This window comes from Rhodnius prolixus, unplaced genomic scaffold (assembly GCF_049639745.1).
Source record: "Rhodnius prolixus isolate KJV_2025 unplaced genomic scaffold, Rpr scaffold_13, whole genome shotgun sequence".
Lineage (NCBI taxonomy): Eukaryota > Metazoa > Arthropoda > Insecta > Hemiptera > Reduviidae > Rhodnius > Rhodnius prolixus.
Genome location: NW_027411583.1, coordinates 11,406,593 through 11,434,012, shown reverse-complemented (window position 1 = coordinate 11,434,012; position 27,420 = coordinate 11,406,593). Strand labels below are relative to the sequence as shown.

General features: G+C 34.8%; 1 protein-coding gene across 10 annotated transcripts in view; it reads right to left on the bottom strand.

Annotated features, from left to right (window-relative positions):
• Syx1A (Syntaxin 1A) overlaps positions 1 to 27,420 on the bottom strand; it is a 142,246-nt gene that overhangs the window by 13,794 nt on the left and 101,032 nt on the right. For 6 of the 10 annotated variants that reach the window (XR_012454567.1, XR_012454570.1, XR_012454571.1 and 3 more), the window contains exons 5-9: positions 27,156 to 27,338; positions 26,771 to 26,844; positions 24,752 to 24,889; positions 20,515 to 20,625; positions 1,333 to 1,417 (exon numbers count right to left, since the gene is read on the bottom strand). Coding sequence is in view for 5 of the 10 variants with exons in the window: in XM_074115617.1 (XP_073971718.1) it covers positions 1,337 to 1,417; positions 20,515 to 20,625; positions 24,752 to 24,889; positions 26,771 to 26,844; positions 27,156 to 27,338 (587 nt within the window). In the remaining 5 variants the exon portion in view is untranslated. Of the gene's footprint in view, positions 1 to 1,332; positions 1,418 to 11,659; positions 11,904 to 17,545; positions 19,459 to 20,514; positions 20,626 to 24,751; positions 24,890 to 26,770; positions 26,845 to 27,155; positions 27,339 to 27,420 lie in introns of those variants that run through there. The other 4 variants (XM_074115620.1, XM_074115619.1, XM_074115621.1 and 1 more) reach the window with 4 other exon arrangements.

Below are 27,420 nucleotides of genomic sequence, written 5' to 3'. Positions count from 1 at the left end.
TCAAGATGGAGTAGCTTATGTCTTTTATACGCGGAAGTTGCTCTTTCATAAATATTACTCGAAGCGTTAGGCGCTACGGTAGCCGAGCGGTTAGAGGCGAGACCTGCAAAGCTAATATGTATTGTGGGTACTGGGTTCGATTCCCGGTCTGTTAGGCCTTGGATTTTATTTAATGATTGTATTGGTTTTATTTCAACCGTTGTTGATAGATGATTTTTGGTAAATATCGAGGTGCGGTCATCAATAAATACAAATTTTTTTTGCTTTATACCAACGTTTCCGGTAATTTTTACTACCTTCTTCAGGGTATTGTAAAAAAGTTTGTGAAGTTTAATGTAGAGCTATATCATCATAACTGTTATTAGACCACCTTAATTTCTTCTTCCTACGTTCCTTTTGAAGATTTGACTAGTAATCTGCATAGCCGGCCCAGATGCCCCAGTGCATCCACCGAAGACAGTTCGCTCGTTTCTTTAAGTCTTTTATCCCAGTAGATAACGAGTACCAACAAGGTTCTCTGGGCATGCTAATTGAGTATTTCCTTAAATTTTTCCACTAATTTGAAGGACAACGCTTTTAAGGGTGTTCTTACTATCCGGGAATTTCTAAATAGACACAGAACTCCCCTCATTTAAAAAAAAAAAAGAAATCGTTCCAAAAATACTGCTTAGAAAGGAATCCATCTAGGTGCCCCTAAGGGAGGTACATACCAGACCGATCAACTCACTATAATCCCTGGATGGTTTCCCAGTATGCGAACAACCCACCGAGCTTATCCATAAGCTGTAGCAGAAGTTACGACAAACTTAAGACAGCTCGAGACTGATGAGTAAGACAACCCATTTGACCATTAAATCTACCTCCTCGTTACCTGCAACCCACACATCTAGAAGAGGAGCTCTTCCTTCCAAAACATTGCCGCACCAAATTTTTTTTTTTAGCTAAAGAAACATAAAAGGAGTTCAGAGGACCTGAATGCAGTATTGCTTATCCAGATAGGCAAAAACTTCTCACCGTTTAGATGAATTACGAATCCATTTGTTCGAAACTTCGGTGAATAAACTTGTTCGTTTTGAAAGTTATTTTAACAAACTTAAGTTAATAAAAGTTAAATTTATTTATGAAGATGGCGAAGAAAAATAGAAGGAAATAAACGTTCAGGCAGACTTAGAGCAAGATGTTTTATCATCATAAAATATTTTGTTTAAAACTAATATTAAAAATTAAATAGAAAGAAAGGAAATTATTAATCAAGCACTTATTTTTAAGTCAGAGACAGCATCACAAAAATATTAAATTGAAAAATGCAATGTTTAATAGAAGAAAACTCACTTGTCTAAAAGCCGAAATAACCTGCAATGGTTGATGCACATATAAGTCCAAGTACCGAAAGGCAGATTAAAATCATAATCTTCTTCTGCTCAGAGAAAAGGAGATAAAAACAAACACAGACACAAAATTAAAGCAATGTTTAACATATGATTGTTAGGAAATTATTGAAATTTTCTTAATTTCTATTACTAGTTTTTCAAAACGAAAAAGAAAAAAGAAATAAATCAAACGAAAGAAAAGACAAAAAAAAAAGCCATGTTCATTCGATTAGTTTGGATTTAGATGGCATTGAAAAGAAGAAGGGTCATTTATCCAGACAAAGCTATAATAAGAATCTCACAAGCCAAGCAGTTTATAGAGTTTTCATTAAATTATTAGTTTATTTGGTTAAGTGAGCCACTCATTTGCAAATTCGATTCACTAATCAACATCCCCCACATCAAAATACAGAAGATATTAAGCTATCAAGTATTCTATTGGCAGACGCAGGCCTATCTTTTTTCTATCAGGACGCGGAAATCGTTCGGAAATTTAGCAATACATTGAACAATCTGTTTTTTTTTTAAATGATTTAAGGCGCGTCAACATCTGAGGTTATTGGCGCCCAGAGCTTTTTCCAGTGCACTGCCGGCCTCCTGACAGTGTTCTCTCGTTACAGACAACACTGCCCATCACCGGACAGTGAGCTGTAAGAAGCTCCTAGGAAGAGAAAATCTAAGGGTCAGCTGCTGGATTCGAACCCGGAACCTCCACGTGGGAGTCCAGTACGCTAACCGCATAGCTAATCCGGTTCCCTTAAACAATCTATGATGAATAAATAATAATAATATTATTTTAAATATGAGAGGATATGAGAGAAAATAACTAGGGTGTCACCAAAGATCTTAGTCGACCTGATTTTAAGGCGGCTATTTTCTTTATTCTTTTAATATCTCTGGACCAATAAATTGGGTCAATTTACTTTGATGTACTTCTGTTCTTAATGATTACGTCACTTGATACGTGATAATGTGGAAGTATTCGGCGGAAAATTTATTCAGTCAAGGACTGTGGCTAGAGCCAACCTTAGGTTGTTGAACAGTTCCAAGATTGCCCTACAGAATCATCTATATCTTCTTGGTGACCACATAAAATACCTATTTTATCGACGCTCGAGGTTCGTTGATTGTGAATGTTTGGTGGTCACCGAACAGGAGGAGACCGCATAAGGCTCTATTGGACGGCGACATGAATCGATTTGGACTGGTGATTTAAGCTGTTCGAAACGACAGACTATTTGATCCAATAAGTTTTTTTTTTTTTGGTATTATTAACGGACTTGTTGGGTCAATTGAGACCAATAAAAGTACTGACAGTAATAAATGTCGTCACTGTTTTGTAGTCAAGTGTCTCGCATCTCAAAACCATTTTATGTTCTAACACTCCAAATATTTTTGTTTTGTTTTGTGTTTTTTTTTTACAACCGGGAGGTTATCAGACAAGTTTTATTGTTTAATTTTAAATCGATTAGGCAAGCGATTAGGCAATCGATATAAATATGGCTCCCAAAGTCAGAGAAACGTGGCTTATACATAGAAAAAAAACAATAATAATTAAATCCCCCTATTCTCCCATAAAAATCGTGAAAAATTTCTTTACTTTCCCCCCCCCCATATTAAATCCCAAATAAGGGGCTTTTTTTTTTTTGGCGTTCTAAAAAATTGACTTTATTTTAAGAATTAAGTTATTTTTTTATGACTACAATAAAGATGATATTTTGTAAAGGCACTGGCAAAATAGTTTATAAACGTTTGTCTTGGAAGTTGTCATTAAAAGCGATAAGAGAAGCGAATAAATGATATTCCATTTCAGTAATAGAGTTCGAAATGAAATTAATTCCATTTTTCTTTTGCGGTATCCAGTCCCCCATTAAGAGTAAAATAAATGAACGGACATGGCAAAAAATAAGAATAAAATGATTAAAATCAATTTAAAAAAAATAAATAAAAAGTTTTATTAAACAAATTTTAATTTAAATAAAAGAACAAAAATAAATTATTCTACTCATAATCGAAAAAATAAAAATAAATATAAATAATAATTATTTAAAAAAAATATAACTCATGGTTTCATTGCCAACCGAATTTTACAAAATTTGTAGATTTTAAATTTTTTGTAGTAAAAAGAACAAGAAAGATGGGTATAAAATTAAAAAAAAAAAAAAAAAAACACTTTTTACTTCACAGTCTTTAAAATAAATATTTTAAAATCCTGATGAGGGCAGTTATCTCTCTCTCTCTTTAAAAAAAAATTCTGGTAGGAGCTTGTTTAAAATTAATTAAAAAAAAAAAGAAGTTATTATTGTTTAAATTAAATTGCTACAAAAATTTACGATTGGACTAGGCAACAATTTATATGATGGTCATTTTAGTCACAATTAATAAACGAAAGATTTTCTTTCTTTTTTTTTGAATTTAGGCAGTGATTATTGCGACCTATCGATTTTCTGTGAAAAACAAGAAAAAATATTATTCCATTTGGACGATGTTTATTTAAATGAAAACCATTTTTTGGAAAGCAATTATTTAGAGAAAATTGAAAGCAATAGATAATGACTTCTCTCATTAAAAATAAGTTTTTTAGGAGAGGCCTACTAAAAATGTAGGATAATTTTAAGAGATAGCCGTTGTATTTTTGGGAATTTCATACGACATTTTACAATCCGATGTTGGTTGTTCCATCAGGTGTTTTACTTATTAATATACAGTGGAGTCTCGGTTATCCCTCACCCTTTTCTCCGTCTATTCCAATTAACCGTCACTCTCCTCAGTATTTTTTTTTTTTTAACCTTTATTTAGATTTTTACCACTGCACAGAAATAAATGCAACAAGCAAAACAGATGGTCGATAATAGTGTGCTGATAGGCTAGGCCAACAAGCACACATTGACATGTCTGACATGAACGACGGCCATCCAGCGATAGCAGTCGTAATATGCCATATAGCAGGAGAATCACGACTGTCTCACTAGATAGCCGACGCTACATACGCAGATGGTCGCGAGGCCACCGACGCCCTCAACCGTCGTGGAGGATTAGTTGGGAGGGTGGAGGTTGAGAGGGCTTGGACTAAAGGATTCATGTGAGAGGATCTTCGGGGGACGGATTATGCCGTGGGCTGCCACTATCAGGTACCTTGGAGTAATAATGGATCGTGGGCTGACCTTTACCCCCCACATAAAGGACAGAGTAAATAAAGGTAAGGCAGCCATTCGGGTACTATTCCCACTGTTCTGCAGGGACTCTAAACTGTCCCCAGAGAATAAACTCCTGCTGTACAGGGTAGTGGTCAGGCCCATGTTACTTTATGCCTGTCCCTCTTGGAGTCTGACATGTCGATCCAATATCGCCTCGCTGCAAATCATACAAAATAAATTCCTCAGACTGGTGACAACTTCCCCCCGCTACACGCGTATTATAGACTTACACTCTAACACCAACATGGACTATGTAGAACACTACATCAAGTACCTCGCTGCTGGTTTCTTCAGCAAGTGTGAATCGAGTCACAACCACCTATGTAGACTTATAGGGGACTATAGTTTGGACACGGTGCACAGGCACAGAAGAGTTAGGGACTCCCTGAAATAAAAGCTTTCCTTAAAGGCTGAGGGTTTTTAATTGTTTTTCCCCTCAATATTTATTTGTGCTTTTTATTTTTTATTAGATTTTGTAATAATAGATTGGAGGTTATAGTATTTACTGGAACTCCTTATGTACACATGTATATACTTAAAATGTTAATAAAGTTTATTCTATTCTATTCTATTCTATGTGAGAGGATAGTTGGGAATGGAATTTTATGTAACGGGATTTGGCGAGGACAGAGACGAAGGGGATTTTAAGGTCATTGTGGATAGTATGGTTAGAGACGTAGAAAGGAGCATTGACAAGGGTACGAAGGATTTTGGATTGAAGGGATTGGATACGATGAAGGTTCGAGTGTTTGGCTGTCCCGTACAGTTCTATTCCATATGTCCATATAGGGGCTAGTAATGTGTAGTACAGCTGTCTTTTGTTACGTAGCGTCAGTTTTGAACGTTTGTCTAGTAATTTTTTAATAGTTTATATCTGTTATTTAACTCAGTTCGTTTTAGTCGAGTATGAGGATTCCAGGTTAGTCGTTTGTCGAGGTGAAGTGCAAGGTAACGTACTTTTGTAACGATAGGAAGAGCAATATGGTTGAAATATATGGAAGGAAGGGTTTTCCGGTTTAGTGTGAAGACTATATGTTTGGATTTTTGTTGATTTACCTTAATTCTCCACTTTCGTAGCCAGGGTTCTAGGATATTAATATGGGATTGAAGATGGCGAGTTGCCATGACAGGATCATTGTCAGACGATAAAATGGCCGTGTCATCAGCGAAGGTAAAGGTAGCAGTATTTGGATGCAGTGGAAGGTCAGCAGTGTAAATTGTATAGAGGAGGGGTGCGAGAATACTCCCTTGTGGGACACCGGCAAGAATAGGATATATAGGAGAAAAATCCTCAGTATTTAAAAAAAAACCAACAAATTATTTTAAAAAGAAAACTTTCTTTTGAAATTTTTCCCTTTGTCTTTTAGGTACATACTCGTGTCCATCATTCGACAGTTTGAAGGTTTTTTTTCCCTAAAAAGATCAACCACAAACAAAAGCGCCCACAAATAACCGATTAGATGTCATTGTATTCATTGATTTTAATACACAATAGAATGAATTGAATAATGAAAGATACCTGACCTTTAAAGGCCTAAGCGTATAAACGTATAAAATATGTATACCAGTAAGTTTTATACACGTTAAACAAAATAAATCTGGAAATTTTCCTGTTTTTTTCCATTATCCGTCTATTCGACTATCCGTCACGTGTCCGGTCCCGGTCATGACGGATAACCGAGAACTCCACTGTATTACGCAAGTATAATTAGGGCAATCTCATTCACATAGACAGTACTGATGAAATTCATGCCTACTTTGGTTAAGCGTACCAAAAAGGCAAAAAAAACCATTTTGGACGCGAAGCTTGCATCAGTTGGCCTCAGCTGCGCTAGCTATGGATTCCCACTTCTTTTTCCAGTCTTAAAGTAAGCCTTCTTTACACATTCCTGACTAAATTAACTGTAGTCTCTAAATTCCTGAATAAATCAGGTTTTTTAGAAAAATTAAGAGCTTGATTGCCAGGAGTAGGACAGTTGGACTGTAACAGTGTTCCCAGTCCATTGTAAAGGATCGAGATGAGTTTTGCGAAGGCAGAAGAAGACAACCTATGACAGCTCGCCTGAAGAGCTACCAAACTGCAGCTAAGATAAATGAGAAGAACAGAGCAGATTACAAGGTAAGCATGCAAGGACCATTTTGAAGGAGAAATGCCCCCAAAAAATAAGGACATCCTCTCTCGCCAAACTTTTTAGGCTGACAGTGCACCAAGATGCAGTTTCTGCAGTTGCAGAAACTGTTAATGAATCAAAGTGAAAGACAGCCCCCCCCTGATTACATTCTTTGTAACTTGATGTGAGCCAAAGGACCAGCATTCCAACTGACCACTTCCTCCTGACTTCAGATAAAAGTTCTGACGGTGATAAAATTCTAGTCTTTCAATGAAATGAAGCTGTGAGTCGGATCTTGGAATTGCTTTGCCATCCCAACGACTGACTGGTGTCCCCCTCCCACCCACCCACCCAAAACAAAATTCTACAAATCTATTAACAAAACATTATCATCCGAGAAAATCTCAACAGCCATTTTAGGGCCGCAGTGGCTTTTTGGGATTCACCCTCTTTGCAGTTTGGTAAAGAACATAAAAAAAAAATGGCCTAAAATGAGATGTTTTAAAAATCAATTAAAATACTTTCTATTTTTCCTTAATTATTTGAGAAAAGGGATGAATTTAGTACTAGAAATAACTTATAATACTTCTAGGAATGATTCCTTTTAAACAAACATCGTCCATTTGCACCTACCTATTTAAAAAGAGGAAATACATAAATTATATACTTTTAACATTATTTTATTTACTTTTAATAGTTCTTTAATTAAATTCTTATTTATTTACTTTAAACATTTAAATAACTATATACACGCTAACATTTACACAGGAATATTTATATATGTATAAGGTGTATATGCCAAAGCAAAGAACAAACAAATTGGCACGATTTTTAATTGTTTTTAGAAGTATTTATAGATCAATTAAGGGCTATATACATTTTTATATGTTCGTGATAAATTACAAAAAGAAAACAAAAAAAAAATTATATAATACTAACAAAATTTATTATTATTTATACACATATATTATAAAATAGTAATGGCAGTATTATTATATAAAATATTTTTTGCTCCACATCTGCCTTTTTAGCACCAGTCTACGAGAAAATTGAAAAATTGTTCTTGAACAAAGGAACAATTTTTTTTTTTTTAAACAAAATTCCGATTCAATTTGGCGGAATGTGTTGAATTAATGTTCAGTTCAGTTCTATTTTTAGGAGCTAATCCGGGCAAAAAAAAAAAAATCCAATCTATAGAAGTCACACAATGAGATCTCACGGCTCTATGAGATCGGAGCATTTCGGTGTTAACGTTTCTCTACAAAAAGTTTTGAAACTACCAATTTTTTTGTTTTTATAGTTACTGGTGTCTTAGAAATTTCTAGAACATTTTGTGGACTTATTCAGCTTGAGGCGCCAGATAACTAAGTACATAGAAATAGATGTTTCTATGTTGTAAAAAAAAGCATAAAAAGAACAAACTTTTGGCTTCCGGACGTTATTATAGAAGGACGGAGCTCAATAAAAAATAGAAGACGATCAACTTAACTGATACAGCGTAAGTTGGACTATGATTAAACTGGAAAAAAAGTAATGGCTGTTTTCCCAGTTATAGCAGCCAAAAGAGGCTAACTGTGAAGACCTCACAGTCTAGTAATTCCGAGGAATTACAGGGCACGACTATCTACACCTCCCACAAGATAGGTGGTATTAGGGACTCGCCGATTTGCCCATTGTGCAATGACCGGCGTAATGATTTTTAACCATTTGAACGAGTGTCCGGCACTACAGGGCATGAATACGCCATTTGAAAGATTTTGGGCTGCCAGACAGAAAATGGCTTAACGCCTTTGTCGCGGGATAAGGAAAAAAAAAATAAAATAAAATAAAAGACCTCATCACCAGCTGTGTTAGGAGAGAATGAATCTTGTCCTTTTACAAGGTGTACAATTTTTCTGCCAGTCATTTTTCCATGATATTTCTACCGCAAACTTCCAGTTACAACTCAAACAGGATGTAAAAGAGATCCGTTTCCTTTCCTCCTGGCACCAGTTTGCACAGGAAATAGAAAACAACAAAAAATCCAACCACAATGGGGACCCCCCCCACTTCGCAAAGGTCTTCATGTTATGGGCTAATTTTATGACCCTATAGGTAATCAGAGAAATTTTCACATTTTTCCAAGATGTCAGTCCACCCCCCCCCCCCAAAATGGCCGGACGTATGCCCGAAACAGGTTGATGGCCACAAATTGATGCACGGAAAAGGACTATGATTTTCTTGTAAAAAAAAAAAAAATTACGCTTCTTTATCAAGAAATCCATCATAATAATCACAGTCCGTCCGCCTAGTCTAAGTTCACATCAGGATTTTACGTAAGTTATTTTTGGTATCGAATTTTATAGTTTCACGAATCTTCGAACTTAACCAAAAATTAATAACATATTTTTCAACACATTCCTAAAATATTTTCAAAAACTAAATTTGAATTTTTTTCTAACTAATTCAAAAACCAAAAAATAAAATCTTAGAACAAAAAAAAAAAATACATACATATATTTATTACTATTCTTTATTTTCTTTTTAAAGCTTTACGTCATAAGAAAAAGTTGATGACATCACTATAATTTATTACACAAAAAGTTTCTCTTTTATTAAATGGACACAGTGTGACAAACATACATACAAATAAATGAAAAATACTCGTACTTTACTACTTTTTTTTTTTCGAAAAAACTCTACAAGTTTGTGCGTAATATTTCTGATACTCTCCACCACACTTCACTCTATTTATTATATAGTTTTTGTTTAAAAATAATAATCCACATTTTATATACATGCATATTTTTTTACGTATTTTGTATTTTTTTTTTTTATCTTATTTCTAAATTTATTTATAAAAACATCTGCACGTAGAATTTACATAACGGTAGAAAAAAGGAGCTATTCGTAAAAAATGGGCCTACGAGAATAGACAATTCTAACTAACAGGGGACATTTAAAATATTTAGCTTCTTTTTTCTTTATTTTTTTTCAGCAACTGAGATTGCAAATGCAGTTTATTGTGCATCAATAGATAAATCGATAAATGCTTATTTTTGTAAACGTTTGGTTTTTAAATTCTAGTGCATTTATAGTAATTAAAAGTTGCCATTGAGACTATGCCCGTTTTAGCCATTATTTTTTCTTTTATTACTATTATTATTAATATTTTATTACACTTGTGTTCATTTGTTAAAATATTTTTGTGTAGGACCAACGCTGAAGATTTTTGTAACCCAGGAGAGAATAACCTTTACAGTTCCTTAGCTCTTTGGCTTGTCCTGTTCTAACCGGCTCGTTTAGTTTAAGTAAAGTAAAGTAATCGCCTATTTTTCCAGGCGGGGCTTAACGTCCAACTACCAATTAGGTAGTCGTGGACGGAGGCGACTAGCAAACGTACTTTACTGTAAATTTCTTTTATTAACCATTAAATAAAATCCAAGGCCTCTAGACCAGGGAATCGAACCCAGTACCACAATGCATATTAGCTTTACAGGTCTCGCCACTAACTGCTCGGCTACCCTGGCGCCTGGCTCGTTTAGTTTAAGACATAAGACCAAAATTTAGCTCACTAATCCACGCTGGGAAGTTATTTTTAGTACACAATATACTGAAGACAGATTTAATGGTGTCTTAATTGATCTTGTAGATCACCATAAATGTAACCTAAAGCTGTATAGTTCAGCTAATAGACAGCAAAGTTATTTGAGGCCTTGATTTGCATAATCTAATATCATTGCTTTTAATTCATACATACACTGGGCTCAATTCTGCAGCCATGTTGAGTCAATTCTGCTACTGAACATAAAAATGAATTCAATTCGAAACCGGCTACAGAAACACCGAGAAAATTTGCTTGCTTCGACAGGACTCTTAAATAAACGAAATGATCAGTACTGTATTTTCTACAAACTAAAGATATTTTTCACTGGAACCCAAAACACGTTTACTAAACAAAACTGAACGGTTTATTAGTGTCTTAAAAAAAAAAAAAATGTTACCCTACGTATTTCTTTTTAAAGATACAGGTCTTAGCTCTCTCGGAGCCTTTTACTGAGTTGTTTCCAAATCAAGTCACTGAACGACCATTCAGCTAAGGAAGAGAACAATCTTCAGCTGAAGAGCGGCTGAGAAGAAAGAGAAATGGCCAAAAAAAAAAACAACCATTGAGATGGATTGGGTCTATCATGATCCATATTCCCGATCTAGTACTTAGCAGAAAAGGAGAAAACACTCGCTCCCAGGATGTGGTAGCTCCTTAGAAAATGTACACAGCTTATTCAGCAGCGTTCTTCATACAACCTTTTTAGCACATCTTTTTCTAACATAAGAAATGGAATACCCGGAGACTACATCTTCGAGAAGAAATGAAAACTAACGGACCAAGTCTCGGATTCTATAACTCCCTATTTCTCTTATGGTAACTTTTACTTTTTATTTTTTTTTTGACTTGAATTTCATCAAACTTAAATGCAAATTTTTCTTAAAGTTAACATATATATATCTACACTTAAACAAACAAAAAAATTAAACAATAAAACACGTCGTGATTCTTATTTATACTCTTTTTAAATATTATGTATATATAATACAGAAATATATAACTACGATATTTATTATATAATATATATATATAAACGTGTGTGAGTGTGAAAAGAATAATGTTTTCTTTTTTTTTTAATTATTTTCTTTTCAATATATTATATATTTTCATTTGAACAAATTTATTGTCACTGCCATAAGATTAAATTTATTTTGTAGACACCTTATTATTTATTATTTATTTATTTTAAAAAAATAATAAATAATAAATTTAAAAAGATTCAATTGTTTTTGCACACATTTTTCAAAGCTTTACAAGAATAAATATTCATAATTGTTGACGAAGTGACATGTTGTGAGTAAAAAGGTGTTACTTAAAAATTATATTATAATTACAAAGAAATTTGAGATTATTTCTTATAATCTATAAGATCTTGGACTTCGATTTTTGTTTCCCCCCCCCTTTTCTTATCCAATATCTTTAAATAATAAATATGTCTATACCAAGATATTATTATTACTATGTAAATATTTCTTATCTCTTCATTATTATCTTCTTCGTAAACTTTCAAATACTTGACGTTCTTTTCCTTCTGCTGTTTTTTTTTAATCATATTTTCAATTCATGACAGAAACACAGACAGAACAATAACTAATATTAATATCGTTATGATCAGACAGATGATAATGTAGATCTTTTTCTGTGAACAAAATAAAAATAAAATAAATTAAAGTTGTAATAAATAAATGAAATTTTATAATAAATATTAAATTATTAAAAATTAATAAATAAAAACCATGGATCATTTTTTTTTTTAAAAAAAAAATTTATAATGATAATAATTTAAATAAATGTTTGAAAACGTCAAAATGTTATGAATTAATTTGTAATCCGGCATCTTATCAACCATGAATAGAATTCTCAACTAATGGGAAATTGTATCCTAGCTGCTGAAATGGAAGATAGGAAATTCTTTTATTTTCCCTGTTATGTGGAACATAGCAGCCTCCTTTTACAAAAGAAATAACACAAAACTGGAAATTATGATCCTATTCATTCATAAGGCAAGCGGCGATATTAAGCTGTATAAGACCCAGCCCGGATGGCTTAGCACAACTGATCATTTGCTCAGAGCATACACCCAAGTCCTTTAAAAGGACGTCCCCATGAGATTCACCTCCCCCAAGATAAGAGATCTCTCCGCAAGGCTAAACGATGGACAGGGCTCATGCCGTTCACTAAGCTTACAGTGCATTAGTCTTTCAGAAAACACCATAAAACTCTTACGAGCCAGGCTAAAATTTGGGGGGCCCTACCCAATTGGACACCATCAACCATTTGGCTTATAATTCGCTACTGTCCCCAGGACTTGGAAGTCACAATCCCGTCACAATGCGATGGTAACGCAACTGAAGATTTCAAGATCTATTAGGGGTTTGTTACGAGGACCAACCCAGGCTGGTCCTCCACTTTTTCATTGGTCACATGCTCTGTTTCACCCTGGCTAGCCAGATAAAATAACTGAGCTCGCTGCTGGATATAAGGTTCAATAGACGAGTAACCAAACTTTCTCTAACCAGGTTTAAATTTTCCAAAATAAGGATACTTGCTAAATATCCGGGAATCAAATTGAAGATGTCGGATTATCATCAACATTGCAACCAGCTTTATATCATGAAATAAATTGAATTTTTGTAAAGATACTCATAAAAATAATAATTATTAAAAACAAAGTGGCCTTAATATCCGACTTATATCAGTTCAAAATGGTGCAATGATAAAACCAATGATTTGTGCAAATTGAGAAAAATGAAAGCAATCAATCTAGAAAGACATGCTGATAGTACCGCTTACTGATTGAACGTCTTGGACCATGCTACTTTCTTTTCACTTTCTTATTCAGATAAAATACCATTTCTCCCAGCGCATGAAAGAGACTAGTAAAAAATGATTAAATAACATGCCAAAAAAAATAGATAAAAGACGTATTATTTACAAACTAAATCGTTTTTTAAAACTTGTATCTCATGTAAGCCAGCTTGACAAACCCATTAATCGCTTATCTTTTGACAGACAATCAACTGAATCTAGATTGATCTGAATCAGGGTATACCACTTTTGTTAGTGATGCTCTTTGGAAGCAAGAAAAAAAAGAAAAAAAGAGAGTCTGTAAGATAATGATTTTTGACGCCAACAAGATGGTATCCTTTTGGATAAAGAGAGTTCTGAGATGGCGGGAGTTCGTTCAGAGATAATGAGAGCTCAGATAATACAAGAAGCTCTCATTCACTTGGGCTTCTTTGAAGGAGCGATCTATTTCTGAGAGCATCATTCGGCGGTTGGGTCTTCCAATGATAATACATATTTGTTGGATTACAGATGAACGGATACCAAACTCAGCTTATAAAGCGATTGGTATATTTCTCGGTTATCACTGATAACTTTCTGTATTCACCTTGAAGTTGGTACTAGAATGTTCTGGAACAAAATTTCTTCTGTCAAAAATTGTACTTTTAGTCTGAGGGTGCTATAATTAAGATTAAGATTCTAAATAGGGCGGCCCTTAAGGCCTACACCACTGCGTACCCCTTTAGATCTATATGTGGCTCCCACCACTCTAGAGCTTGCCCTCCAGACCCAGACCTTTTAATCAGACTCCTAATTCTGAAGAGCGACTCCTGGTATAAAGCTCTTCAGGCCTTGGTTTTTGTTTCCCTTTCCCAAGAAGTAACATCCTTAGCTATAAGAGTGCTACAATTTACCTGAAATGATTCTACGAAGTTTAAAAGTACATCGGTAGAAGCCGTTATTACCCAGAAAACCTTTCAAAAGAACTCATCCGTGTCAATAAAGTTGGCTTATTTTGGGCCAAAAACTTATTGCTGGGTCCCTCAATGGTCCCCCCTAAATCATATACTAAATTTGAACTTCTTAATACTGTTCATTTTCAAGTAATGGTTGACTAAATACTCCACAGACAGACAGATGCTCAGACAGACCAAATTTGTATGAACCACATTTTTCTCTTTAACACAGGGGACCGCAAAACGGATGTGGCTGGTCAAAAATTGTATAATTTCCTTTTCTTGTAAAATAAATTAAAAAAAAAAAAACGGAAATAATCTATAAAAAGTTGCCCATACTGGCAAAGCACCTATTTCGAAATTGTAAAAATAAGTCGGCCACCAATATCACTGAACAACAATGTTAACTTTGATTTTTCTTTTCCATCGATATCATCAAAAATTAATAAAGAACATACAATATACATCAAACATCAAATTAACTACATTTTTGAAAAATATAATAATGATTTTAAAAAAATAATCCATGTAAGCTAGAATAATATTTTAGAATAGATCAAAAATTAAATATGCGTTCAGCTTTAGATTTGATCAGTAAACAAAAAAAATCCATAAATGAATCAATAAAATCTGTAAGCAAAGTACAAAAACTTTTAGAAAAGTAAAGATAAAAAGAAAAGGCTGATTTAAAAAACTAGAATGCCAAAAATTAAAGTAAATTTATAAATTTACAATAATCAAAATGGAATTTATCTTCTTTCTAGCTCTGATTGAATTATAAATTTAAATCAGCCTTAAATATATTTCCTAGACCAAGTGTTAGCATATTTTAAAAATTCCTGGAATAATCTGTCTCCTTATTCTGGAGAAGTCTTCTTCAGAATATTAGGAAGAGGAGTGAGTTGTACTACGGAGTGGTCCTTATCCCTTAACAGCCTGGCTACCATCGCTCTTGTGATTTGTAACCTTTCAAAAGGAATCGCTTAAATCCAAAAGCTTGGCTTAGATTCAAAAGCACGGTTATTTCCTTCAACAAAAAGCTTACATTAAAATAACCCTTTTTTCCTGACTTAGGGAATGCTTGGAGTCTGCTGAAGTGGCTCCTCTCCTGGCCTGGCTATATGGGAGATATGATTGGATGATATGATCATGGCCGGTACTTGCAGGAGTAATGAAGGTGCTGGGTCAGCTGACCTGAAGTTAATACTTCCATTCTAGAACCTGTCCTGGGGATTACACTAAAGATACCAATGGCTTTGAAGAGAATGCAGGCGTCTGAACTGGGAATAGTACACTATAAATAGGCTTATGCTCAATCTATGTAAAATCAGAACTAGAAAACTCTCGATGTTAGGTAGAAAACTAGATTTAATTTTAGTGACTGACCAGGGTAAGATCAGAAAATATCTTCACAGGGTGGGATTATTTAACCCGGAACTTCATTGCAGACTCTGATAGGAGGGGGGAGGAGGAAGAATCGGCTTCTTAGTGTCCTGTTTGATTTCTTGAGATTGTGAGATATTTAGCTTTCTGCGGCCAGATAAGATCATATGCAACGAGTAAAACGACTAAGATGCTGGGGACCTAGTAAGAAGGGGCAGATTCTTGAACTGTACGATCTGGAGGTTCATTCAATAAACCTCTCTGGGCTGTGGTGCCTTCCTGAACAGGATCCAACCCCCAAAGTCTCAATAATAAAATAAATAATTGTATTAATAACAATCTCTTGTCGTGAACGGAGGCGACTAGCAAACATACTTTACTATAAATTTCTCACATTAACCATTAAATAAAATCCAAGGGCTAGACTAGTACCGCGATACATCTTAGCTTTGCGAGTCTAGCCTATAACCGCCAAACATACTTTACTGTAAATTTCTCATATTAACCATTAAATAAAATCCAAGGGCTAGACTAGTACCGCAATACATCTTAGCTTTGCGAGTCTAGCCTATAACCGCCTAACATACTTTACTGTAAATTTCTCATATTAACCATTAAATAAAATCCAAGGGCTAGACTAGTACCGCAATACATCTTAGCTTTGCGGGTCTAGCCTATAAACGCCTAACATACTTTACTATAAATTTCTCACATTAACCATTAAATAAAATCCAAGGGCTAGACTAGTACCGCGATACATCTTAGCTTTGCGAGTCTAGCCTATAACCGCCAAACATACTTTACTGTAAATTTCTCATATTAACCATTAAATAAAATCCAAGGGCTAGACTAGTACCGCAATACATCTTAGCTTTGCGAGTCTAGCCTATAACCGCCTAACATACTTTACTGTAAATTTCTCATATTAACCATTAAATAAAATCCAAGGGCTAGACTAGTACCGCAATACATCTTAGCTTTGCGGGTCTAGCCTATAACCGCCTAACATACTTTACTGTAAATTTCTCATATTAACCATTAAATAGAATCCAAGGGCTAGACTAGTACCGCAATACACCTTAGCTTTGCGGGTCTAGCCTATAACCGCCTAACATACTTTACTATAAATTTCTCATATTAACCATTAAATAAAATCCAAGGACTAGACTAGTTCCGCAATACATCTTAGCTTTGCGGGTCTAGCCTATAACCGCCTAACATACTTTACTATAAATTCCTCATATTAACCATTAAATAAAATCCAAGGCCTAAGACCGGGTATCGAACCCGCTAAACCAAAAATTTGCATTAACTTTGCAGGTCTCGATTGGTAGTTTTGGACGTAAAGCCGCCTGAAAAAAATAGGCAATTACTTCACTTTTTACTTCTTCACTTTACATAAACTCTTCTTTAAAAACTACCAATCCAAGGAATAAATAAAATATGCCAACACTTAATATATTTTTTTGGAAAATAAATCAAATTTACAAATAAATTTAATGATCTGATTGATTATTATAAAAATTAAAATCAAAATGTGTGCCATAAACATAAATAAAACTATTTTTAATAAAAAATAATAAGTGAAGTGAAATTATTCAAGCAAAAAATCAAAAATCAAAAATAGTTACAAATATCAAACATCACAACAATAAAACTACTTGAGGAGCTTCACTAAATAATGTTTTTTTTTCTCTTTTTAAGGATTTTGGGGAAGACATTCAAGAAGTGAGTGCACTCCAGAAAACTAAAGAAAATAAAAAAACTAAAGTAAAAGAAGGTTAGTTAATTTTGATTCAAGATTTTTTTTTTTTATTGGTCCAAGGTGGAGGAACAATATCCATGCTGTATTGGATCCTTAGATATTATAGGGCTCTCTAACACAAAACAAACCTTCATGAAAACATGACATCATGAGCAATGATGCTGCTGATAACAATATTATCATCAACGGGGTACTGATGATTCTTTTTTTTTTTTAAATATATTTATTAACTTACAAGTTAGATTGAAACAAAAATAAATAAGAAAATAATTGGAACAAAAAAATTAAGAATACACAAAATTCAGTGGGAATTTCTTGTATTTTATTTGGTGAAAAGTTAAAAGGAAAACATTAGAATGTTCTGTGTGCAATCTGATTGGTTCGACAGAGGAGAAACTTCCATGTTTTCTGAAATGGTAATATTTGGATGATTGGGAGAATGAAGCGTCAACATCAAGTCATACTTGATGCCGAAGAAATACAATCAATTCTTCAGATTTAGACCACTCAAATCTATTGGGAAATCCTGAAATGGTGTCCTTCCTTTCTGCGCCCAGGAGCTGTTACAGCCTTCCAGGTATCGCATTGCTAAGAACTATTAAGGAAATTTAGTCACCACACTAGTCGGGAGTGGGTTAGAAGTGCGGACCTCCAAAGTATTGACTACGTATAGCCAGTTAATCCTGGCCTGCCCATGAAATCTGATTAATAAGTTGGGACGATATCATCCCCCCCCCCCCACACACACAATTAGTTCTTCAAAAACTCGCGCAAGAGCGAGTCTGCCAAAGAACCTACCTGCCCTGCTAGACACAACAGGACAGGCCATATAAGGGCGACATCGAGAAGGAGAAAAAGGACCGACCCTACGAAGAAAGGAAAAAGAGAATGATCAAAGAAGTTCTTTGACTATGGACCAATTAAAACGATAAAAGGCCTCTAGAGCAGAGGACGCCAAAGTGTGGTCTATATAGACCCCCCAGGGGTGTATTTAACAAAAGTAGGGAGGTCGATCTGAGCCATTGGGGTCGAAGGAAAAACAATTTCGAACCCAATATAGCGGAACCTTGCAAAGAAACACCATGGCACACACCCATCTCATTTAATTAAGAAGCAATCCTGTAGTTACTTTACTTATTATTTAATCAAAATATTAAGGTATTTAAATTTCAACATTTAAGATTTTTTCCATTTTTTTTTTTTTGCGCATCAACAGCTGAGGTCATTAGCGCCCGGAGCTTTTTCCAGTGCACTGCCGGCCTCCGGACAGTGTTCTCTCGTTACAGACATCACTGTCCATCACCGGCCAGTGAGCTGTAAGAAGCTCCTAGGAAGAGAAAATCTAAGTGTCAGCTGCTGGATTCGAACCCGCGGGACCTCCGCGTGGGAGTCCAGTATGCTAACCTCATAGCTAATCCCTTCCCTTATATTTTTTCATAAAACTATTTGTTACACAATGTAAAATTACTTTAATAAATGTTTAAAAATCATCAAATAAATTGTAGAAACACAGTAACTAATAGATAGTTTTACTTTTTAATTAACTAAAAATTACTTTTATGGGGGGTGTCGATGGAGATTTCGAAAAATTATATAGGGGGGGGGTCCTTGATCACAAAAAAAATTTTGGCGACCACTAATGATAAGTGTTAATTCACAAGATGACCAGCAACCCATGAGGAGAGATTAAAAAGATGGGAGGCAAGGTGATGCAAGATAAGTAGGGAGTAGATTGTTCACGACTCTACAGTGAACAGATCTTTACATACCCAATAGCCGAGGACATGGTGATTTGGTTATGGAGGGGCCCCCCACTGCTTTCACAGGAAGATCCCAAATTAGCTTTAGTTCTCCCCACGCCGAACCATTTCTTTTTTTTTAAAATTGTAATGTTATTTTTAGGGAAGTGGGAGGCGATAAAAAATTGTTAAACAAAGTGTGATGTAATGATAAAAAAAAACAGAGAAAAATAAATAATTACAAGTGCCTTTATAAATAAATAGCTTAAAAATGTTTTTTTTAAAAATAAATAAATAAATAAATAAATAAATAATAGTATAATTATAATAAAATTAAAAAAAGTGTACTTTATTTTTCAAAGTATAAAAATGATTACTTAGTTCTACCTTTTTTTTATAATTTGAAAAATTATTTTCTTTTATTTCTTTTTCTTTTGCGTGTGAATTTCTTACCTTGCGAACTTTGTGCGAGTAGTCTTCAGCGATATGTAGATCTGCTCGTGCTGCCAATGTACATTCCACAGCGTTGTTTACATTATGCTCTATACTGTCGACCAGCTCACCCTAATTTGGATTTTTTTTTTCCCGGAAGTGGAGGAAGTGTAGTAGAATTCTTATTTTATTTTATTTTATTTAGACAAGGGCATTTTTCTTATATAATTTTTTTTTATTATTTTTTGTTCATAGCTCGGGAAAAATTAGGAATTTTCTGAATTGAGGTAAGTAGGGTAATTTAAAAAGAGAGGATTAAATAAAAACTTTCTTTGTCCAAGGAGGAGAGAAGAGAGAAGTGTGAAAGAGGACAGAAGACAGATAAAACAGATAACAAGCAGAAAAACACCCAATTGTTAAAATTAAAAAAAAAAAAAATTAATTTAAAAAAAAAATACACCGCCATAAAATATTAACAAGCACACACACACACCAATAAATTGTTTGTTGTTGTTGTTGTTGTTGTTGTTGTTATTGTTAAAACAAAAACAATAATTCTGTGTAAAAACAAAAAAGTAACTATTTTTTTTCCTTTTTTTTAAGATTAAAAATATTTCTATTCCACCAATAAGAGTAATAGCAAAGAAACCATGAGCACATTAGTGTAAAAATACAAAAAATAAAGATACATAAATATCAATATGAATTATATAAAATACAGATAGAGTACATAAAAGTTCAATTAATTTAATTATTAATTAGAAGTAATTAATTTGATTTTTTAAAAAAATTAATTTTCTTTTTTTTAAAAAAAAAATGGGCAAAATTTGATTAATTTTTTTGATTTTTTTTTTTTTTTTTTTTTGAACAGAACGGTCTCAGACATTCACAACACTTAGTTAAAAGAGAAAATTAATGCGACAAATAATTTTTGTTGCTTTTTTTTTTGTAATTAAAAAAAATTAATTAAAACAAAAAAATTAATTAAAACAAAAAATTAATTAAAACAAAAAAATTAATTAAAAAAAATTAATTAAAAAAAAAACAAACACAATCGTGTGTTCAAATTTGGTGTAAAAAAAATTTTTGTTTTCTTAGATATTTTTTTTTCATTTTTTTACTTTGCATTTGTGAGAGACGATTTCACAATGTTTTTTTTGTTTTTTTCTCTTTATTCAATTAACTCACCCGGCGTGCTTTACTCTGATATTTGAGCGCTTTCTTAGTATCCTGTGTGGCTGTTTGTACGTAGTCGACTGCATGCTCCACATGGTATTCTATACGGTCGATCATTTCACCCTGTTAGTTTTCCACCACCACCATCATCATCATCATCATCATCATCATCAACCGGAAGCCGTTATTATTTTACACCACCAAACCACCACCATTGCAAATAACAAGTACAGGCGTAAATAATTAGTCAAGGTTAAGAAAATCAAAAAGCAAAAAAAAAAAAATCAAAAAAAAAGGTACAGCCCTTTTTTGTTTTGATTGACAACAAATCCAATATCTCTTCCCAATTATAATTGAAGAAATTTAAGCTCTGACAAGTAATACATAATATTTGGACGTTTTCTTGATCAGACTTCAATATGAGGATGATATTAGGAGTCGCAGCGAAGGTTCAAAGTGTCATTAAGAAATAATTCAATAAAAAATGATCAATAGTCTTAGGCTGGAAACATAGTGGAGCGGCGAGCAAAGCGGCGATGATAGCGAAGAGCGAAGCGGCAAAAACAAAAACTAGAAATAGATAGAGTTGCTCTATCTTCGCTTTGCTCGCCACTATGCGCGGCCCCATATGTTAACTTCTGTTTGATTTCGCCGCTTTGCTCTTCGCTATCATCGCCGCTTTGATTGCCGCTCCACTATGTTTCCAGCCTTAGGAATTCAGTTGAAGGTGGGTAAACAAACGCAAGCAGAAGATAAAGGTGAATAGGAGACCTAACCCATACAGGAGAACTGATAGAACTCTGCAGCAAGGTCAGAAATTGTATACTTGCAGTCGGAAGTCTCAGTCAATTCAATAACTGACAATACAGCGACCGAACTGAAGCTGTAAGGCTGAAGAAAAAACTATCATCATCTTGAGAATGATGTGAAAATCAGACCCCCCCCCCCCAAAAAAAAAACTAGTTCTGAGTTCAGTAGTCTGGACCAACAATTACAGAGGAAAGAGGCAGCTGAATTTACAGGACGTACGAAGCAATTCCTCAGAATGGAAGCCCTATTTTTCTTGAGGGAACAAGTAAACAAAGAACCCCACTATCGAAGAAGATAATAAGAATGTGACCCAAATGATTGAAGCGGTTATGGAAGCCATATGACACCTGAAGAACCTCTGTACACAGGGCCGGATTTTCCTATAGGCTAACTAGGCTTCAGCCTATGGCCTCAAGATCAAGTGTTCTGGATTTTTTTTTTTTTTTTATTTTATTTTCCATGTCAGGGCCGGATTTAGATGAAAAGAGGCCCTAGGCTATTCCACTTATGAGGCTCTTTCACCTCCCATTTTTAAGTTTGTAAATTACATGAGAGATAATAAAATACATCACTACAGAGATATATATCAATATGTTAAATGAAACATCTTGTTATTGGTACTATCCTTAATTTTACTTTTGCTATCCATTTGATTGTAGGCCCCTCTTGATCTTGAGGCCCTAGGCTGAAGCCTAGTTAGCCTATAGGGAAATCCGGCCCTGCCGCTGTACATGACGAGTGAGGAAGACATCAAGAACTTGCCGATTTAATATTTTTTTTTAAAGTCAAAGCACACCAATATCTGAGGACAATGTGATTCGAATCCTTATTTTCTTCTTTTTTTTTTTTTTTTTTAAAAAAAAAGAAGTGATTCCACCAATAATTGTGCAAATTATAAAACCAATCTGTTGTTACACCCGCGAGACCAACCCGATTTCACTGATCAAGAAAATGTCCAAAACGATATAAAGTCTTTTTTTTTTTAGACAGGCAAATAACTTTCTTCTTTAATTTTAAAACAATTATCTGTCCAATCCCTAAAATGCTTCCAACAAAGCGTGGCCCCCCTCCACAATATCTGTGAAAAGCAACAAATAGAGAGAGTACACTTAAGAGGCGAGGATTAATTATTTAGAAAAAAAGAAAAGTTTTATTACATGATGCTGTTATTCGAATGGAGCACAGATATGATCATAAGTAATAAGTCAACATTTAAGAAAAAAGGAAGATTGGAAATTATTAGATTAATTAGAAAATGAAATTGTGCAAAAATAGGTAAAATATACAACATATAGTGGTGCTTAAATTAGAGCTATCTTTTTAATCACCAACACCATCAAAATCGAAAGAAGTACCAATGTGGGGATAATGGGAATCACAAAAAAATTTTTTGAGATCTTTGGGTTTGCACTTATAGTAGACAAAAAAAATATAATGCAATTTTGATGCACACTAATGCAATAATGGTGAAGCTATCGTAAAAATTTTGCTGAATTTCAAATTAAAAAAAAAAATACGGCTCCTAATTTTAATTTAATACATTAAATCTATTAAAGAGAATTTCATCAACATTGCATTAGCATTCATCAAGTGTTAAATAAATTTAATATATATAATATCGGTACTGATATTATCAATAATTATTTATTTAATAGTATAAAGAAAAAAAATGTTAATTACAAATGGCGATCAAAACATTTTGGAATTTTAAGAATAAAAAATAAATAATGAAGTCCCCAAATTTGTTTACCATTGAACACTTAGTTCCATCAATGCCCACAAGATGGTAGTACTTTCTAGTAAGGATTTTTTTTTTTTTAAATTATTTGTAATTTACAATCTGTATACATTGTACACAATCAGTAAATATGGAGAGAGTGTTGAACTGGTGCGGGAGGAGAGCAGGAGGAGAGAAACTACCCAGCGGTAGCTCTCTGTATAGGAGAGAGGAGAATGTGAGGAGGAGAATATGAGTAGGAGAGAGGAGAGATTTGGTTCTTCAGACTGTAAGGAAGTCGCGGGGCCACAGGCGATTCAGCCGGCGAGGAGTATTAGGGTTGCCAGAGGAGGCGAGAGACAGTACAAGAGGATTAGAGCTAGTCGAGAGAGCAGTATGAAACTTTTGGTATTTAATCTCGGCGAGTTGGTCTATGAAGGGGATGATGAAGAGTCGTTGTGAAGAGTGAGGTTAGTCACCGTAGAAATGGAGCGTCAACTATCTGTCGGCAGGAGTTTTGACTGAAATGTCCTGTACAGTCCGTATGTTTTGTAGGTTTGGCTGAACCGCACAGCTCTAGTCCTGTAAGTCCCACATAGGTTTGGGTATAGTACTGCATATTAAGCGTTTAAGTTCAAGAGGGTAATTTGGAGCGTCGACGCAAGTAGTCTGTAAAGGAAGTTTCGCACGTTTTGTCATTGCTTGTCTTTTACAAGTCTGGTGAGTGGGTTCCAAGTTGAGTCGTTTCTAGTAAGGATAAAAGCATTATTGAGGGAATCTTGTAACTCCTCTAAAACCCCCTCATTTTTGATCCTCTATTTGAAGAGGGATGTGTCCAAAGTTTATGTGAAGATTATCATCGTGAAAAAGAAAGAAGGGAAATTGGAAAAGCCCTCTCTGTAAAGTGTAAAGGCCCATTTTCCTGTGTCCAGTAAGTCAGCAGGAGTAACTACTGAGACTCCATCTTCAAGATTTTCTCCTCAATTCCGTGACTTGTCTGACTGGAAGTGGTAACAGTGGAAACACAGTTTATTAGGGTTGGGTTTTCCAGACCGGGGTGTGTACTCGCCTAAATTTTTTTTGGGCTGATGTCAAGAAGCTTTCTGGGCTGTGGTTGCCCATTCAGCAGTATTACTTTTAAAGTATGTTATTCGCTTACAGGAACGGAACCAGGATGCTGTTCTCTAGAGGGAAAACCTTCAACTAAAATCAGAGTAAAGTCAATTTTCTTCAAGAAATTAAATTTGTGATAAAAATATTTTTGAATCTTTTTCAAAAATACTTTTTCCTTACTTACCAATGGACTTGGCAATTGGCTTTTTAGTGGTTCGTTTTAATGGACACTGATCTGGGCAGGATAATCATCTATAAAACTTAATCTTTTAATTACAGAAATTCCAGAATCATTTGATCGCCCTTGTAATTAGAAATACATATATTTTACTAAAAAAATTGTATACTTCAAAATGCTTTGTAAATATCTTCCAAGTCCCTTGAAGTGAACAAAATCATTTGTGTGATACTGCGCTCTAGCAGATTCGATCCAACCAAGATCTAAGACTTTTTTACTCCAAGATCCAAAGATATTTACAAACTAATTTTTCCTAAAATATAGTTACTTTTTCATGGAAATGAAAATTCGAATTTTAAAAAAAAAAATTTCTTCACTTAATGATTCATTGAAAAAAAAAAGAGAAAGGAAAAATCAAGAGAAAAACTAACCTGGCTTTCCACCAACATTGCCATATCCATAAACATATCATGCAACTCCCGGATGGAATTCTCCAATTTGATGATATCCGCATGTCTGGCTTCAATATCCGCTAGCGTTTGTTTAGCCTGTTGGGTTTCCATTATAATCTGCAAGGAAAAGAATAATAATAAATATTGGGGGTGACGTGAAATCAGACGTAGCAAAGATAAGAATACTAGTAATCAAAGTGGGATGTATTTAGGTAGTTCAGGAAGTCTAACTGCTAGTCAAGATTTCCCTCTCATTCGTCAAAAGCAAGGAACTCCCTAAAAACAGACAGCATCCTTAAATAATCAAAATATCTGAAACTCTCTTCGGAAATCCGGTTCTGAATAAAAATCTAAGCTCCTTAAAATCCATACAATCTAACATCTGATAGGTGGATTATCAGTCTCTGGCAAGCTCTACGAACCCTCCACGGAAATTAAAGAACTCCGCTTCGGATCCCTTTAATAACCCCCTTAGGCCTTGGGCACACAGAAAGCGGTCTGCGATCCAGCGGACGTAGCGGCGGTCTGCGATATGGAGACGTCACACAGGACGCGATTCTTTTGTTAGAGCGGTCCGTTTGGTAGCTTTCTTCTTGAGAAGTAGTAGTGCGTTTTCTTGTTCTTTGTTTTAATTTTTATATATTGAGTGTGAGCTCGGACGAAGAGCAACTCCTTCTGCTACGAGGGTCGTTTGAAAAGTCCGTGCAAAAATAAAAACTACTTAATTTTTTGGGGTAAACCTTTTTTATTTTTCAACATAGTCTCCTTTTAGGCTTATACACTTCGTCCAACGCTGCTCTAGTTTGTTGATCCCTTCCGAATAATAGGATTTGTCCAAGTCTGAAAAATAGCCATTCGTTTCTGCAATCATCTCCTCGTTTGAATAAAATCTTTTTTCCGCCAGCCATTTCTTCATATTGGGGAACAAATAGTAGTCCGAGGGAGCCAAGTCTGGAGAATAGGGGGGATGTGAAACGAGTTGGAACCCTATTTCCATTAATTTTGCGACCACAACTGCTGAGGTGTGAGCTGGTGCGTTGTCGTGATGGAAAAGGACTTTGAAACCACTTATAAACTGTTCTAATCGAAGGTGCAGAGCCACCATAATGTTTATCAAGCTTCTCTTTAGTCTCCTGAGGCGTTTTGCCTTTCATAAAGTAGTGTTTAATCAACACACGAAATTCTTTTTCGTCCATTTTTTGAAAATCACTCGACTTCCTCGATTCAAACGAATGCCAAACACAAAGAAATAGACCGATCTGGCTGAAACTTGGTGTGTGTTCTTCCAAGAGATGCTACTAACTAAACATAACCTCGATACGCGCCAGTAGTGCTATCTCTCTGACTTTGCACGGACTTTTCAAACGACCCTCGTATTAGCTTTGCAAAGCAAAAAGAAGAAAAGACGGAAGTTGGGTGCATGAAATCAATAAGAAGAGAGAACAATTAGGGGAATACCACCGCTTATGTATCGAACTGGAGTCACATCATGAAGATAGGTTCTTCTAGTATTTTCGTATGTCGCGAGAATGAAATGAAAAATGAGTAATAAAGTTTCTTAACATTGGAATCTTTATTTCGTATTACTAGGTGGCATGGCGATCAAAATCTGTAATTTTGTACTACCAGATCGCTTGTCGTCGCCACAAAGACTAGCCCGCGGGCGTTAGACCGTGTTCTGTTTGACAGAGATGATGCAACATTGTGTAATACAACTAGACCGCCTGACCGCCTCGGTCGGAGATCGTTGCGACCCGCCGCGTTAGACCGCTTTCTGTGTGCCCAAGAACTTAGCCTGGACACATGTCCCTGTCTGCTGTTTCTTTCTTCAGTTCTTGATCTCTCTATCCTCAAAAATTGGACGGATCATTCGTTCAAGAACTACCTATGCGTAAGCCATCTTACATTATTCCCCTCATTAGGATCCAGAAATCAGAACCCTGATAGTTAATATAACCTGACAGTTTTGTTATAACCCATTTTTTCGTTGATACTCACGCCCTGCGTGAAGACAGCTGGATTCCCTTGTTCCAACATCTCTTCCAGTTCTTCATTGGTGGTTGTCCTACCAGCTGTAAATGAAAGCCAAATACGTTAATATATACATCGTAGTTAAATTTAAAAAAAAACTTAAAATAATTACTGTTCATTATTTTTGGTGAGTGAATCATAGTTTTAACAGGATGAAAAATTAATGCCAGTTTCAGTCATGGCAAACTTTATTCTGCCGAGCTTTCGACCTAGGAACTAGGTCCATCTTCAGTGCTAATTTACAATATACTGTTTTACATCATTAGAGGGTTGGTGTGTCTTCTGTCTTGTCTGTCTCATGGACTGAAACTGGCATTAATTTTTCATCCTCTTAAAATAATTAATAACTTACTAATTTCCAGCTGCCTCTGTATCCTTCCCTTGCATCTCTCCCGGTAGTCGGTCTGCGTGCGATTGTACTCCGTCATTACTTCCACAAACTTCCTAGACAACGTGGAATGTTGCGTCTTGCGTATCCTTAGATCGGCCGATGATTTATTTGTATGCTCCTCTTGTTCTATGTTCTGTTCAATTACTGGAAAAGTTTTCTTCAATTAAAAATAATTTGTCCCAATTTTTTTCATCATTCCAACGCCATTAATTTAATTATATTTATA